The following is a 17,242-nucleotide window of genomic DNA, read 5'->3' as shown; positions in this document are numbered from 1 at the left end:
ATAATTTTTCGTAGTGATATTTGTTGGTAAATGAAACCTTTTAGCTGTATTGATATTCGATGCACGTGAATCGAAGAGGGCTTTGACTGAATGCGTGTTGCGATGACATCACGATGCATCTTGGCCCAAATCTGCTGAACATCTCCGGTAATTTAGAAAAATTGCAAGTTCCTCAGAATATTGTGGAGTTTGCTTCGTTTTGTGTTCATTTCTGCGATCACAAAAACCTGGAACGGTCCAGGAGTGATTGTGGGTTCAAATCCAAAGACATAACTGCCATTTTCAAATTATTCGTAGTGTGTCAGTGTGTGTGCGATTGTGCCCTGCAATGGGTTGGCACCCCGTCCAGGTTGTCCCCCGAGTTCCCTGGGATAGATTCCAGGATCCCCTCAACCCTGAGTAGGATAAGCGGTATGGAAAATGGATAGATGTATTTATAACATAAATGGATGTTCATATTATCCAATATTAAAAGAAATGAGATATCTAATCTTGATTTATACCATTTTCTAAAGCATATATAGGAAGATTAGGGCATGAAGCAATGCTGAATTATTTCTATAATTTGTATTACATCTATGTGATTGTTTCTGTTATGTTGGCAAGATTTTGAAAGTGAAAAGAACTATAGTTTCATTTGAAAAAGGCTGGTGGATAAGAGGTTTATACAAGCAAGCTGGGTGAATCTCCCATCAATGTCCTGAGAGGAACTCTGCTCAGTCAAGTGATAGATTGAGTCGTTGTGTAAAATGGAAATATAAAGAATGATTACATAAACTGTGGACTAGCCACAGAAGTTAAAACAAAATTGCAGTTGATTTAGCATTCTCAGAAAGCCAAGCCCTCTAAAATACAATATATACTTAGAGCCGAACATTGCTTTGAATCCGTCCAGCAGCACCCCGCCAGGCCTCACATGCCTGTACTCTTCCGGCCAGCCTCCGGACTACTCGATAATCTGTGCTTGTGCTCATTTCTGACGTAACTGGAAGATGTCCATACAACATTCCACAAGCAGAAAAACCTAAACGAACATGTGGTAAAATGTTTGGGTGGAACTACTGTAAATGTATTGGGGCAGTAGCAATAGCACCATGTATGCCATTAGGCAACTAAATTTAAAGCTAATTGCTATGATAGATGAAAGTGACCCATCCCCCCAGCCCCTTCTCCCTATAGACATAACTGTAAACATTTTCAAGCTGTCATTATCACCAAAATTGTAATTGCAAGGTTTTGGTCTCTTCAATGGGAGTTCTTGGGTAGGACACCCACAAACTTGGCATTTCTGTGGCTGCCTATGTAGTATATTTATAATAGATTTCTGGTTTGGGAAGGATCAACTTATAAAGCAGGGTGGATGTACTATATGTTGTTTGGATTTTCACGTTGAATCAAGGATGAACAGTAACATATAATGACCCATAACATAGTAGCGCTTTATTACAATGTGAACATTACATAGGCTTACACTTTTTTGTGAGGTTCAACGAACATTGTATTTCTAATTTGATTCTTTAAGAGCTACCATCCACTGTCATTTGTTTTGTGACAGCAGTGATGTGGCTAAGTAATTTCCACAATCTGTAATCAGTGTGGATATTAAAACATTAAGGTTATGATTTACTAACTATAATAGCTCCAGTTAACACATTTAAGTTCAGTGACACTGAAACATGACAAATGCATTTTCAAGCCAGCGGCTTTATTACAGGTTTTGCACGTCGGTTTGCCTGAATTTTTTTTCCCCACCCCACCAAACTCTTCATTTTCCTTCTGATTGAAGTCATATTTCTTTCAATATTTAAAGTAGTGTTTTCACTGCAATGTAGATTACAGGATGCTTCTAGCTGAGCAACAAATTATTAAAATTGCGATTCTTTCTTCGTGGCAAAATATTTGTCAGTCTGTAATGCCTAAATAGGTTTTTAAACTTCTCAAGCTTTGTTTCTATCATTCCAGCTCGTTTTTCATCACATCAGTTAGATAATGTGTAGCAATTCCCTTGCTTCACTCTGTAAACACAATTTAAGATGTGAGAATCCACAAAATGCTTTGTCAGTAATTGTCTGCAGTGATGTGTAGACATACAGTAATTACAACTATGCTTCTTAGTAAGCCGGTGTCAGAAAACAAGGTGAGCGTACAGTCTAGTATCACATGGTAAATTTTAATGCTTACATAATTCTCACACCATCGAGGACTGCGTGGGATTCTTTATGGGTCATGCAGTATAGACAGGATAGAATGGCTTTGTTCAAGAGAGTGTGAGTACATTTTCATGACACTCAAGTGTTAGTCAGCCACTTATTAAATTAAATGAGCTCATAGGACACAATGTTGTTACTATGGCACAACCAGGAGTGTCCTCTTAAATTGTCAGAAGTCAATGAGAGGTCCAGCGCATGCATGCTTGGCAAAGGAGAAAAGACCATAATGGGGTACCACAGAATAAAAAAAAAAAGTAGTGAAAGAGGAAAGAAAATGCTATATTTTTAGTTCCAAATTACAACGTTGGAACAGTTGCCCTGCTTGAGCTGAGTGGCTCAGGACAGGAATGGCATGATGGGAGTGCAAACAGTGCCAAACTCCACCTTTGCTCCCCCTCCTTCTCTCCCTTTTCTGCCCTCTTCATGGCACTCCTCCCACCTCAAAATGTTAAAACACCAGCCTGGGATCCTCCTCAGTCCATTCCAGCTCTTCCCTTGCTTCAGTCAGTGCTCGCATCACAGCAGTGATGAGAGCCGATCTGAAGCCACACTGTGTGGTGAACCACGTTCATTTGTTGCAAGGAAGAGAAGAGGAAGCTTGTGGTGGCCCAGCTTCTTCAGAGCTGAATTATGTACAAGTTCCACAAGACAATTCTTTTAACAGTGTATGCGGCTCGTGCCTGGGCAGTGGAATTTCATATGAACGGGGTGGAGAAAACCCCACGGTTCAGATGAGGTCTTCATCTATAGCCGCTTCTGCCTTAAGCACTGCACAGCAACACTTCGCATGCAAATGTCTCACATCTGCACATGCTCAGTGCAAATGAAGAAAAATCTTATGAGAACTGCAAGGATGGTTAAAACTGTTTTTTTTTTCTTTTTTTTCCCCACCCACCTAAAGAGGAGAGTCTAACCACTCATAGTTCTCATACTTCTTTTTAAGCAAGCCTGTAGATATTTTCTCCTCTTGCTGAAAATCCTGTGGTCGTTGAAGCAATGAGTGGGAGTTAAATGATTTTTCACATGCTTTTTACTGCTTATACCAGTTTAATGCTTAGGCTGTGTTCATACACCTCTCAATTCTCTTTTTGTGAAAATCACTTTATGCATTTTAGTGAAGAAATAAGAATTTGGTCATTTACATTCCAATAGCAAAACACAGAGCTATAACTTTTTATTTTACTTCTGAATGGTCCTTAAGTTCACTTGGTATAGAACCTACACGCACTCTTCAGTGAAGGCAGTGAATTAAAGTAAAATATCAAGAGATGGTAAATGAGAAAATACAAGTAACCCCCATTTCCAAACAAATACTCACAAGCATGCATGCATCTGTCCAAGCTGTCTTGTTTTAATGTTTATAGTGCAATTTTATATCCTCATTTTAAAGTCCCGCAATGAATTTGATAATGTCTGCATTTCTTTGTTCTTCCTTTATGACAGAAAAGCTCCACATTAAGAATTTATGAGCTGAAAAATGAAAATTAGTTGTCTTCATTTGCTGTTGCTTTGTGTAAAGTCATTTATGATTCTTTAGTAGCAGATTTATGTCTGTACTACTACTACTACTATCTCTACATAAGGGAAAAATACAGAAAAGTCTGACTTAAAGTAATTTGAAGTTTGCAAGTGGACGGTGAAATGGTTGTCAACAGAGATAGTAGTTAAGTAACAAGATTGACTGTAAGTAGTAAGTAAGACCAAAGGTCTTAATTAAGTACACCCATAAAAGTGTATTTTAAGACCACTGCTCCTAGTCTTAGTAGTCTAACCTGTTTTGAAATCCTAATATATACTTCTTTTAGCTTTATAGGAATCGTTCTAGCTGCATTTAAGCCACTTCAGATGAGGATGCCATGGGTTGCTACAGCTATTTAGGAGAAAGAGGAAAAGAAATTGTGCTGTGTAGCAGGTATTCCACAAGTTGTTTTTTGTTTTTTTTTTTTTAAGGGAGGGGAAGAGGATGGTGGGGGATGGCTCCTGGAGGACTTGAGATGGCAAGCCTCAGGATTGGTGGATGGCGTTGCTTGGCATGGCCCCCTGCCAAGCCCTTATGTCTTTATATACTGTTAACAGAAGACCATCCAGTCCTGAGTGTGTCTCTGTCTTCACCCCCCTCTCTTTCTCTCTATCTCTGCTACTGCTCTTCTCCTCTCTTCAGCTGCTCACCTCATCTGCTGACCTTCATCTGCATTTGCATGCTCCTCAGCTTCTTTCTCCACAAGAGCAAAACACATCTTCAAACACTTTCCTCCTTTAGAAATCAGCTTAGGAGATATTAGAACAAATTTGAAAGAAATCCATCTCTGGTTGTTGATAGTACTTCCGTGCAAAAGAAAAACCATGCCACAGCAGATGTTTCTTCTGTCAGTGGTGTCCATGTGGCTTTTGGCTGGGTACTTCCCAGCTGAAGCAACATACTACAACCATCCCTTGTACAACCGCCATTTGTACAATTACCGCCACCGCATATTCAACCACCATGCCAGCATGGACAACCTACTGCCTCCAGAGGTACCAGCAGAGGCGGAGGTACTACCGCCTCGCACCTTTCATGGGATCATGTTTGACGCCGGCAGCACTGGCACCCGCATCCACATCTACAAGTTCATTCAGAAGGACCCAGGTGAGTGCGTATTCTCTCTATTCCCTTTCACCTCTGCTAATAAGTCCATACAGAACATCTGAACCTAGCAGCATGTAAGTGCCTTTGTCAGTCTTCTAGCTGTTTTAATATTCTCTTCTGCAGTGGCTCCATCGCTCCAGTCCAGTCACCTCCATTTTCAGGGCACAACATTACAGCATGAACTCCGAATGATCCTGTGTAGTCCTGCCTTGTAAACTCAGTTGACTCCTCTCTCTCTCTCTCTCTCACACTCTGCCTCTCTCACCGTGTCTCTCTTGCTTTCTCTCTCCCGTGCTAGAAAACCCAGTGCTGTCTCTCTGCAGTGTCTGGGTTTACTGCAGGATTATTCACTGTAAGGTGCTAAGGCAAATAGAAACATTCGGGTGGGAAGAGAAAGAGAGCTTTGCAGGCGGAGAAAGTGTGTGTGTGTGTGAGAGAGAGAGAGAGAGAGAGAGAAGTGTAAGAGTTTGCAGTTTTGACACTGAAGCAGTTTCAATCATCAAAATTAGGAAGTCTGTTCAAAATGAGTGGTAGAAGTAATTTTTAAAAATGTTCTTCATATTGAGACATAGCATCACCTGTCATGATGTAAACTTTGAGTCCGAAGGAACCGGTAATTTGTCTGTCTGGAAAAAACGTTGTGGTCACAATTTTATGGTTACAATAGCCATTTACAAAGTACACAATGGCCAAAAGTCTAAGTACAAGCACAGTTGACGTATATGAGTTGAAGAAGTTAACTTCGGTAGATACCCAATGGTCTTCTAAACCAATTGTTTCATCTGTCATCTGTCTCTGTGTGTCTCTGACAGCTGGGCTGCCAGTGCTTGATAATGAAATGTATAATGCAGTGAAGCCTGGACTGTCAGCATATGGAGATAATCCTGAAGAGGTAAGCCTATATCATTCTCATCACATTTTTACGTGATAGACCTAATAGACCTCACTTTTTCCACCACAGTTTTAGATCAAATTCCAGATTACATTTTTGTTATTTCCACTGATGAATCACTTGATGATGATAAGATGGTCAGTAGTAGAATTTGGATTCCAGACTTTCCACCAAAGTATTGCTTTACTCTGTGACAGCACAGTTATTTTCATAGTGATATATGTACTTTTCCAATCTGGTGTTAACCACAGGATGGGACAGGCTGATTTGCCATATGCCAGTAATTATTCTGCCCTCTATTTCCACGATTGTGTCCAGTAGATAGATTTTGTTAACAATTTTCTGTTGTTAAGATATTTGTTAACTGCTTCAGGGTCAGTGGATTCACCTTGGTGAAATTGTTTGCTTCAGGGTGGAGAGACCATCAGACAGCTGCTGAAGGTGGCTAAAAAGACCATCCCCAAAGAGGAATGGTGGCAGACCCCCGTGTTACTGAAAGCCACCGCTGGCCTGCGGTTGATGCCCAAGGAGAAAGCCCAAGCTCTGTTGGATGAGGTAAGGCAAGCTGTCTTTTTCACTGCCTTGATTTGTTTCTCCCATCTCTCCTCTCCTCAGACAGTTTGGTGGAGAAACCAACTAGTCCGCCAAAGACAGGGAGATGTTAACCACATTGTGTGTGTGATGGAGAGAAAAAGTAAGAAAAAAGGGATAGAGGCTGCTATTGCATAAAAACAGCTGTTTTGAGGCTGTCTGGAACATTGGGCTAAACTGGCCTCTGAATTATTTTACCAACACAGCAACCACAGACATGGTTTCAAATTCCCTCAGTTACAGACAATTTCAATTGATTCACTGCATTTCCTGCAGATAAAAGGATTTGGCATGAGGTTTATTTATTTATTTATTTATTCATACAGAGTATATTTGAATAAATTGTTAATCATTTGAGATTATAGCTGTACAGCAGTTGCATTGTGTGTTAAAGACTGAAATTATTATTCAAATTTTTATGTTCACAGGTGAAACATGTATTTGACGAATCTCCTTTCTATGTGCCAAAGAACAGTGTCACACTCATGAATGGCACAAATGAAGGTATTAAGGCTTCATTTTTCACTGCTTTTCCCATTTAGCCATTATTTTATTTTCCTCCAAAATAATGCAGCCCTAGATACTTAACTGTATGCCATGCTGTAATTTTAAATATGAAAGCCCCATCATGGCAATATTCTTTAATGTTGAAAGCTTAATGAATTTTTCATGTATTGTTAAATACAATTTCTTATTTTTTTAATTTAGCGTTACACTTTTTTTTTTTTTTTTGTTATTGCAAGCTCAGATGTACAAGTCATTACCTGCTTTTATGAGCTGTGAGTAATATCACTCAGACATGTCTGAATACCTGGGCTGAACCCTGATGGCCAAGAAATCAGGACACTCTTTATGAAATAAGATTTGACCTTAATGAAGAAACATGCAGTGCATGTACTTAAAATCCGTCTGAGCTATCTGGCAGAGCCTAAAACCACTAATAGCAGGTGGCAAAGTTATGGCAATGACTCAGTGGTGGCCCCGTATCCCAAAATAGGGCGTAGGCTGCCAGAATAAAGAAATCATACCTTGGTAACTTCAACTTTCAAGTAATAAACTGTTACTGCTTTCTTGAAATTAATGTTTAAGAGGATTATTCAAAGCAGTTCATACTAGAAGACGCTTTGTTCTAGTACAAAAGTCATGTTAAAAGGGGCTGATACTTAGTTCAGTGTATTAAAAGTGGTGAACCTGTCAAGTGATATTTGCCCAGATGACTAATTCTGTAAAAAAAACAAAACAACAACAACAAAAAAACCAACAACCCGACAACATCAGTATATATTATAATCCCATGGATTGTCTCTCTTGCTCTACAGGAGTGCTGGCCTGGGTTACAGTGAATTTCCTGACAGGTTAAGTATTGCTCATGTTTTGCTAAGGTGGTGTCAGAGGTGGATGGTGGCTGGTGGTCTGTGGTCGGTGTGGAGTCTCAGTGAATTTTTTAGAGAGATAAACTAATGGTGTCTCCTCTCTGCTGTACTGCCCATGACTCAGCTTCTACAATCCGCCTCTGACAGCCACAGTTCTCACTTTGGGGGAAAACTCCCATAGAATGAGTGATTTATATAGCTTAAAAAAAAGACAGATACCCATAAACTATGACTTAAGCTCTCCTAACTATTTCTAATATGCCTTTATTGTCTGCCTTAGACAGAATGAGCTCTTGTGTTGTTTTATTAAAATATGGCCATAATTGAACAGTACCAAAGGTCATGATAAACCTTACATCTGCCTATAATGTTGTGATCTTTAAATTGCATCCTTTATATAATTTTGCCATACTCCTGTTATAGGTCACTTGTATGCCAATACCAGAAAAACTGTAGGAATCTTGGATCTGGGTGGAGGTTCAACCCAGATCACATTTCTCCCAAAATCAAAGGTTTGCCTATGATCAACAGATTATGACAGAAATTATATATATATATATATATATATATATATATATATATATATATATATATATATATATATATATATAGGCACATCCTCATAATTATCTTTTTTTCCTCTGCAGAAAACAGTGCAGAATGCTCCTCACGATTACATTGCACGCGTCAACATGTTCAACACTACTTACGAGCTTTACACCCACAGGTATTTTACTGGTGCAAAACTTGTTCTATGTTGTATTGATAGAACTAGAACTGAAAAATTCATCTATATACCAACGTTATTTCCTTATCTAGTTACCTTGGAAATGGACTTGTTGCAGCCCGACTGGCGACTCTCGGTGCGCTTGGAGCAGATGGTAATGGTTCCTGATGCTCCTTTAGATAATCAACACATTTATATTCAAACATTAATCTTTCAGGATCAGGATCCATTGATGGTTACAATACCGTACCAACATGTGTATCCTCCAGGTCTTGACTACAAGGTTTTCACAAGTTCTTGCCTACCTAAGAAGTTCAGAGAAGATTGGACCTTTAGTGGGATCACCTACAAAGTCAGTGGAATCCCAGATGGTAAGAGCTTAAGAAGCAACCTGCTTTTCTTCTTTTCCCCCAAATTCCACAACAGAAAAAAAGAATCAATGTCAATCCCAGGTCTCAGAAGAGATAACGATCTATTATCAAGTAATTATTCAGTTCCAAAAATGTTATTGATATGAGTAACCCATTACACAAGGCTGAGCAAAATTGAGTTTAAGACATTAATTTGACAGCATTTTAGTGAGGGTGTAATTGTGTAATTGAGGAGCCAAACAGCATATTCAGGGTTTTGCCAGTTCCGTGTAATTGTCCACCTCTCAGGCGTTTGAACAATAATAATACTGCAAACATTGTATTTAAGTGAAGAGAAAATTGTTAGTTGAGTCCTCAAATGATATAACCCTCCCTTACCGCAGTCATGTAGCCAAGGGATACTGGTTAGGTCACATGCTTGGTATTTTCCGTTTTACATAGCTTGCAGCTTTATCATGACCACTCCCAATTTCATAATATGAAATCGCTAACAAACTTGGCTTCTGCTCAAAGTGTAGACTCTGTCAGCACATGGCTTCTGCTCAATGAGCCCATACTCCTAGCTTAATTAAGTATGTAGCAAGTCTATTTTTAGCTTCTGAGGTAGGACCTCTTAAATCAAAGGTCATTTTGTAGTATTGTATTTTGCCTTGTGTCATTGCCTTGTTTTTTTGTATTTGGCAACATATAAAATGCACCCACTGAATGGTTACATGACATGCATCTTCTGAGAAATGGGTCATTTAAAAAGTACATCACATCTCATTGGATCTTGCCTCCACAGGTTATGCAGGATATAAACTGTGCTACCATGAAGTGATGCATGTAGTGAAAGGGATCATACACCAGCCCTATGAAGTCAAGGGAAACAGTGTCTTCTATGCCTTCTCCTATTACTATGACAGAGCTGTGGAGTCTGGCCTTATTGGTAATAGACTGCTGCTTTTGTTCATTTAGACCACAGTGAAACTGACGAGAATTTTAGGAGAATTTCTGTAGCCGATTTGTTCTTTTTCTGTCTCTGTCTTAGATGGCTCCAGAGGCGGTGTTGTGGAGGTCAGAGATTTCAAGAAGAAAGCCAAGGAAGGTAAGACGCCAGCCTTTGGAAGTTTTCCTTCCCTCCCAGGCACATTCAGGTCAAAGCCTTACCGTACACACTGTACAAATATAAACTCTCAGTGCTTATTTGCATTTGAGACTCCCGACAATCGCACAACCTTCACAAAATAACCGCTTTGCCACCGCATAAACACACCCTGTCCCTCTCCCACACAAATACCTGACCCTGTGTGTTCTACTACTTCTGTATCTGCACAGCCCACTACTGTACCGTGGCATATTTTAGTGCCCTCCGAATAATGGCCTAGCTATTGTAATAATAATATCGTAATGTATGCTACTGCAAACACTGGGACGTTGAATATTACATGAAAGTCAGCCTTCCAAAAAAAGCGCCTGACTCCTGAGATTGATTTATAGTCTTTGGCTTACTACCGAGAATCTGTCAAATAATAAATATCACTGAAGTGCTAGATTTATCTTGAGCGCAAATGAGTGGGTATTTTATCTAAGGCTTTTATTTGTGTAGTGAGAACACTGTCGTGTAGTTCCTGACAAGCTACTTTTGGCACATGGTGGACCTCCTCTTTCTCCTCCTCCTCTTTGACTGTCATGCACTCGTTGCCAGATGTCTAACAAGAGGAGCTATGACTTAATGATGTACCCCATACAAGAACACTTGGCAACCTGTCACAACTTGCCCCTTGCGGCTTGCCACCTCTTTATAACATGCGCAACCTAAGCCATGAAACAATCTATCTTACACCTCAGCTCGAGAAAAAACGGTCAACATTGTACGTGCCTCTATTTCGCAGTGTTGTGGCAGACAGGCAAACGTGACTTCCATTAGTATTTTGGTGTGTTGCGTAATTCTTCGCAATAACTTATGCTGCTTGGAGAGTGTGTAGCTTTCTAAACGTAAATGAAAAATGACTGCCTATTTTGTTTTCTGTGATTAATCCATTGATGAATATTTTATTTAATAGACATAGATTACAATATAAAATGTATCCTTTTCCCTCTTTTGTTAAGTTTGCAACAAGATGACTAAATACCGTCCCATCAGCCCTTTCTTGTGCATGGATATGACCTATATCACTGTCCTTCTGAAAGAGGGATTTGGCTTCAAGGACAACACTGTTCTGCAGGTGGGTATTTCACTCTCAGGTGTTTATGATGACTCAGCAACTTTCTTACTGTATAAAAATGCAAATTAGACGGTAGTTTAAAGTGTAGTTGTGACTTGGTAAAAAATGAATACAGTATATTTCTATTTATGGTTTATGAACTGCAGAAAATTAGGCAGTTTGAGCAATTTAATGCTAATTCTGTGTCTTCTGTCCGTTTATCTCCTACAGCTTGCTAAAAAGGTGAACAATGTTGAAACGAGCTGGGCCTTAGGGGCCACTTTTGATTACTTTCACAACCTGAACATTCACTAAAGCCCGCAGACTTTTTGGTGCCACTGGGTGGGTAAACACAGGGTCAGAGTGAGGAACCTCGCCTACGCCTCACACTCCTCACTGAGCTTCAAGCAGCCCTGCACTGTAGCCGTGCTCTTCTCCTTCCCTACCATTCAAACACCTAGAGCGTTCTTTCCGCAACGAAATGACCTGTATTTCTGTAAAAATGGCCAGGCCAACCTCATATTCCTACTGTATGCTTAACCCAGGAGTAGTTTATTTTTGTAACTTGGGGCGTTTACATTTTTTTTCTCTCTCCTTCTTTCGTCTCACCTGAGGCGCTGCCTGTCTATTTTGGCAGTCTTTGAGTTTGTGATGGGTAGTGAGATTTAATACAACCATTCACAGCTTTTTAAGGACCTCGCCTTGTGCTGTGTACAGAATTTTTTTGCGGGGGTGGGGGGGGGATTATGGAAATGAATTGGAAGTCCCAGTAAGAATGATCAGTTTCTGTGCATTAACGATCTGTTAGTAATCGCCAGTCATGTGTTTAAACGTTACTAAAAATAAATGGATCCAATCTGTAAAACTTTTTAAATCATATTGCAGTACAAATTCTAAAAATACTAAACCCTCTCACAGCACAAATAGTTTAGTTGTAGCAGTTTATTTACTGTTGTTTATGTTTGTAATTATTGGTGGAAAACAGGTTGAGATGGATACAAGTGTACAATCACCTCATCACTGAATTTGGTCAAGTGCATGAATGCTGTTGTATGAATTAATGTACGTGTGTATTTATGTATGTCTGTTCGTATGTTGAGAAGCTTTAACTTTAAATGTTGGACTGGAACATCTAGTGCTACAACAGAAATCTTGCAGATATTTTGGACATGTAAGTATAAACTTGAGATATTGTGAAACTTGCCCAATTGTGAAAGCATTACTGATTTGTCTACTCATATGAACTCAGGTTTCTACCTAAATTACCCAGTCATCTAGTGATGTTAGAACACTGTTTGCATTAGCCACATTACAGGTACCCCAGCATAGAACATGAACACCTCTGTGGGAATGTGTGTTTTAAAAAAACAAAAAACAAAACAAAAAGGCTTTTGGCTCAATGCACTTAATATGCAAAGTATCTTTTGTGAATTATTGTATAAATATAAATATTTATTATATATAGATATTGTTACTTAAATGCACAACAGTGCATATTCAACATTGTTATTCATTTGTATGTATTCTAGTCATGACCATTGCTACTTTTAACATGCCTATGTATATACACATTACCCATGACTGTATATATCAACTAATCATCAATAGGATTATTATTCATAATTATTTTGTGACAGAAATAACTGATATGATCATGTGCATAAGTTATATGAAAAATGTTAATGATTATCCTTAATACTCTCTGCTAAACACAACAGATGCTATAAATATGCTTTAACCTGTTTCAGTCATTGTCGATTATGTACCGTGTGAATAAAAAAATAAACAAACACTCATTGTTAAAGGCTTTTAACCTTGTAGTTACATGACATGGTATATTTGTGGATTGTTTCTAAAAAAAAAATTAATCATGCTTAATAGTTCTCTTGCGCTGGTAGATCATAGAGTAAAACCTCTTCATGCAAACTGTGATCTATAAGGAGTGCCTCAAGGCTGCATTCCTGGTCCACTTGAAATTTTGCAGGGAATCTACAAATGTTTTTATTTAAGAACTCAATGAACTTATGAAGCTTTGTCTATAAAATATGTGGTTTTCTGAGCCACAGAGACAAACAATTTACAACCATGCAAACACCACCAGCAGCTCAAACTAATTTCTGTTTATATGTACAACATACATATATACATGGTTTGTAATTTAGATGAAATCACTGGGTTTTGAGTTTATTTACAACTAGAAAATAACTACAGTAAGTCTTCAGAGATTCGCAAATCTTCACGGGGCTGGTGTATTTTATCAGCATAATTGTTCAATAAACACTGGCAAAGCAAAAGAAAAGAAAACAATGGTCATCATGAATTGTTCAGCAAAAAGCTAACAAGAAATTGGATTATTTATTTCTACAAACTGAATACACTGCCAATTGTGAACTACTTTCATAGTCCCAGAATTATAATTTAATGAGCTTCTAAGCTTCATTTCAGTTGAACATTCTATAATATTTATCAGATGTCTTTGAGGGGATTATAACAAAGTGCACTGCATTCTTACATATAATGAAACATATAAGGAGGTTTAATCATAATTATATTATAATTCTCAACCTCAAGGTCATATCCAAAATTAAATAATTTGATCATTTTAACATATTAATCCTAAAAGCAATGGGATAAGGTATCTATAGAAGTGGGAGAAACAGAATCAGAAGTTATATAGCAGAGAGAGCAAGTGCTTAGTGTACCAATGTAAGATGGGTTCTGAGCTGTGGTATAATATGTGATCCAGACAAGGGATCAGATTTAATGGAGATGAATTCTAAAGATTAGGCAGCACTGCACTGGAGGAATGGCCACTCATAAAAGAAAGACCATTCACTGGCAGCAGATGATCTTAACTAATGTGTGTATGGGATGAACAGTTCAACTTCTTAACCTGGAGCATAGTCATTTAAGGCTATGCAAGTGAACAGGAGGATTTTTTATTAAATATGATTAGAGTTGGATAAACAAATGGAAAAAGTGGGCTGATAGTGCAAGTTTGGTCCTAGCCAAGTTCAGGTCTTCCTTAAAGGCATTGATTAACACAGATCAGGCATGTTAATTTAGGGAGGGAACTAACATTCCAGAGAGCTAGGGTAGAAACATGAGACATTTACTTCTAGCAGCTGAATTTTGAATACATTCCAAATCTGTCACAATCAGAGGTCTGAATGCTCAGATATTAAAGATTTGGGACTAATTAGAGAAAAAATATGGTAATATAACCAAGCAGAAGTATTTAAACTGTGAAAAGGAATGGAACAAGTACAGAGTCCTGAGGGATACCTCACATAGCCAAAACAAACCGTCCATCCATTTTCTGTAGATACACAGGGTCACTGGCACTCTGAAGCCTTTCCCAGGGAACTCGGGGCACTAGGCGGGGGACACCTGGGACGAGGACCCAACCCATCGCAGGCGACACATTCACATACCCATTCACACACTACGGACAATTTGGAAATGCCAATCAGCCTAAAATGCATGTCTTTGGACTGAGGGAGGAAAGCGGAATGCTTAGAGGAAGCCCCCAAAGCACAGGGAGAACATACAAACTGCACACACACAGGAACCCCCAACCCTGGAAGGGTGAGGCCAAATCAACCAAATTTGGTAAATGATGGACGTGAAATTGATCTGAATAATTTTATTTCCTTTTTAAATAACATTGTTTGCATTATAATATTTCTTTTGTTCATTTTATTATTTATGATTCTCCTTGCTATTCTTGTTAAAATGGTCACCTAACTTAATTTGTCTGTTTAAATGTTTGTTAGGAATTTCGTGATTACTTCTTCACATTTCTCAGGTGGATATAAACATAATATTCTGTGCAGACTGTAATGGGTACTGATGTATTGCCAAAGTCTGATTTAATTGTGTACAAGACTCTGCATTCTTTTTCAGTGACAGTGTTTACAGCCACACCAAATTTCCCTGCAAGTTAACCCATTATAAGTTTAAGATGTTCTCAGATCAAGTCTGCTATGCAGGGCAAAGTGATCTTTGTTTCAGTTTTTTTTTTTTGTTTGTTTCTTTTCTGAAAACCATGTCTGGTAGTGTTTATGTAGGATGTACTGTAATTAAACTGTGTTGGGATGGAGTGGCACTAAGTCATTTGCACACAGCAGGAACTTAAATTAATATGATACAGAGGAAGAACAGGGCGTCATGCTCTTCCTGCACTAAGTTTAGTTTAGTAATGAAGCTACTGAATAAAGTTAAATAGCAGACTTGTTTCATCCCACACTGTTGTCTGCAGAATTCTGTTCAATGTTCACTGTATAGCTACTGTCACGTCAAAGTTTTTTTTTGTTTTCTTCAAATGTTTGACAGTTATGTTAATAAGGGCATGGAGAGAAAAGATATAGTGTGCAATTTTGATAGGAAGCCAGTCTGGTTCCTACTTAGGATGATATGTTTTAAAATAAAGGCTAATATATGCTTTTCTTTTTTGATTTGATAAAAACTGTTTTAAAGCCACTTCAGTATCGCAGTCCAAGTGTTAATCATGATAATAATAATAATGAGTCTTCATTGGTCACATATACATAGTGAAATTATTTTCTTCACATACCCCAGCATGTCAGGAAGCTGGGGTCAGAGCACAGGGTCTGCCATGATACAGCACCCCTGGAGCAGAGAGGGTTAAGGGCCTTGCTCAAGGGCCCTGCTCAAGGGCCCAACAGTGGCAGCTTGGCAGTGCTGGGGCTTGAACCCCTAACCTTCCGAACAGTAACCCAGAGCCTTAACCGCCAAGCCAACACTTTGTGTACTTTTCCTTTATATTCTTCCTAGGTGTTGTCTTCATGAAAGCAGTCCTGTTAGAATTTGAGATTAGGATTGACATTTTATGGCTTTATTCAACCAAATATGGACGTTATACAGTTGCGGTCGGGCGTTTACATACACTGATCATGAACATGAATGTCACGGCAAAATTGGGCTTTTTCCCAGTAATTTCTTTGAACGGTTCTTTTTCTGGGGCAGAATGATTGGACAATATACATCTTTAATAAAAATCAAAAACAAGAATATAGTTCACAAGTTTTAATTTATTTGGGGTTTTGTGTAGTCAACACAAGGTCAAAATTATACATATAGCACATGTAATATTTAGCTGAATATCCCTTAGCAAGTTTCACCTCGAGCAGACACTTTTGGTAGCCATCCACCAGCTTCTGGCAGAATTCTGGTTGGATATTTGATGGCCTTCCTTGGCAGAATTGGCAAAGTTCATTGACATTTGTTGGTTTCCTGGCCCTGACTGGACTTTTAATCACAGTCCTCAAATTTTCGATAGGGCTGCGATCAGGATTTTGGGAAGGCCATTCCAAAAGCTTAATGTTAGCCTGCTTTATCCATTCCACAACCAGCTTTGATGTGTCATTGTCCTGCTGGAACACCCAATTGTGTCCAAGTTTCAACAGTCTGGCTAATGGTTTGAGATTATGCTGAACAATTATAAGGCAAGTCCTCCTTCTTCATTATTCCATCTACTTTGTGCAATGCACCAGTTCCTCTGACAGCAAAACAGCCTCAGAGCATACTGCTACCACCACCATGCTTAACAGTTGGTACAGTGTTCTTTACTCCTCCAAACATACCTGTGGTCATTGTGAGCAAAGAACTCAATCTTTTCTAATATGACAATAAAACTTTCCTCCAGAAGGCTTTTTCTTTGTTCATATGGTCAGCTGCAAACTTTACACGGGCTTGAAGGTGTCGATTTTGGAGCAGGGGCTTCTTTCTTGGACGGCAGCCTTTCAATCCATGGCAATGTAAAACTCGCTTGACTGTAGGCAGTGACACTGATGTTCCAGCAGCTTCGAGTTCATGGCAGGCCTGTGCCTTGGTGGTTCCTGGGTTTTTCCCTGACCATCCGAACCAATTTCCTCTCAGCTGAGGGTGACAGTTTGGGTCTTCTTCCAGGGACCTTGGAAGTGTAAGTGGTTACACTTCTCAATAACTTGTACTTACATACAATTGTTTGAACTGATAATCTTGGAATCTGCAACTGTTTAGAAATGGCTCAAAGAGACATGCCTGACTTGTGTAAATCCACCATCCTCTTTTTCAGATCTGCACTGTACTCCTTGAAATTTCCTACAGAATAGTACCGTGTGTTGGTCAATCCAATGGGTACTGTCAAACAAACCCTTTTTATGTTGGAACAGAGAAGCTGCCATAGTCAATCATGATCACTAACCGGAAATTAAGAGGCCTTGGTCTTGGCACATTAATGGGCATTTGTGTATGTATGTATA

General features: G+C 38.9%; 1 protein-coding gene across 1 annotated transcript; it reads left to right on the top strand.

Annotated features, from left to right (window-relative positions):
• Nucleotides 1–4,553: 4,553 nt before the first annotated feature.
• Nucleotides 4,554–11,291, top strand: entpd5a (ectonucleoside triphosphate diphosphohydrolase 5a). The gene is made up of 13 exons (XM_053632779.1): nucleotides 4,554–4,836; nucleotides 5,649–5,728; nucleotides 6,140–6,283; nucleotides 6,748–6,823; nucleotides 7,639–7,674; nucleotides 8,116–8,204; nucleotides 8,340–8,419; nucleotides 8,512–8,573; nucleotides 8,689–8,790; nucleotides 9,575–9,718; nucleotides 9,821–9,877; nucleotides 10,882–10,997; nucleotides 11,208–11,291. The coding sequence occupies exons 1-13, from the start codon at nucleotides 4,554–4,556 to the stop codon at nucleotides 11,289–11,291; spliced, it is 1,353 nt and encodes a 450-aa protein (XP_053488754.1).
• Nucleotides 11,292–17,242: the final 5,951 nt, after the last annotated feature.

This window comes from Ictalurus furcatus, chromosome 9, assembly GCF_023375685.1.
Source record: "Ictalurus furcatus strain D&B chromosome 9, Billie_1.0, whole genome shotgun sequence".
Classification (NCBI taxonomy): Eukaryota; Metazoa; Chordata; class Actinopteri; order Siluriformes; family Ictaluridae; genus Ictalurus; species Ictalurus furcatus.
This window is presented reverse-complemented; position numbering and strand designations above follow the sequence as displayed.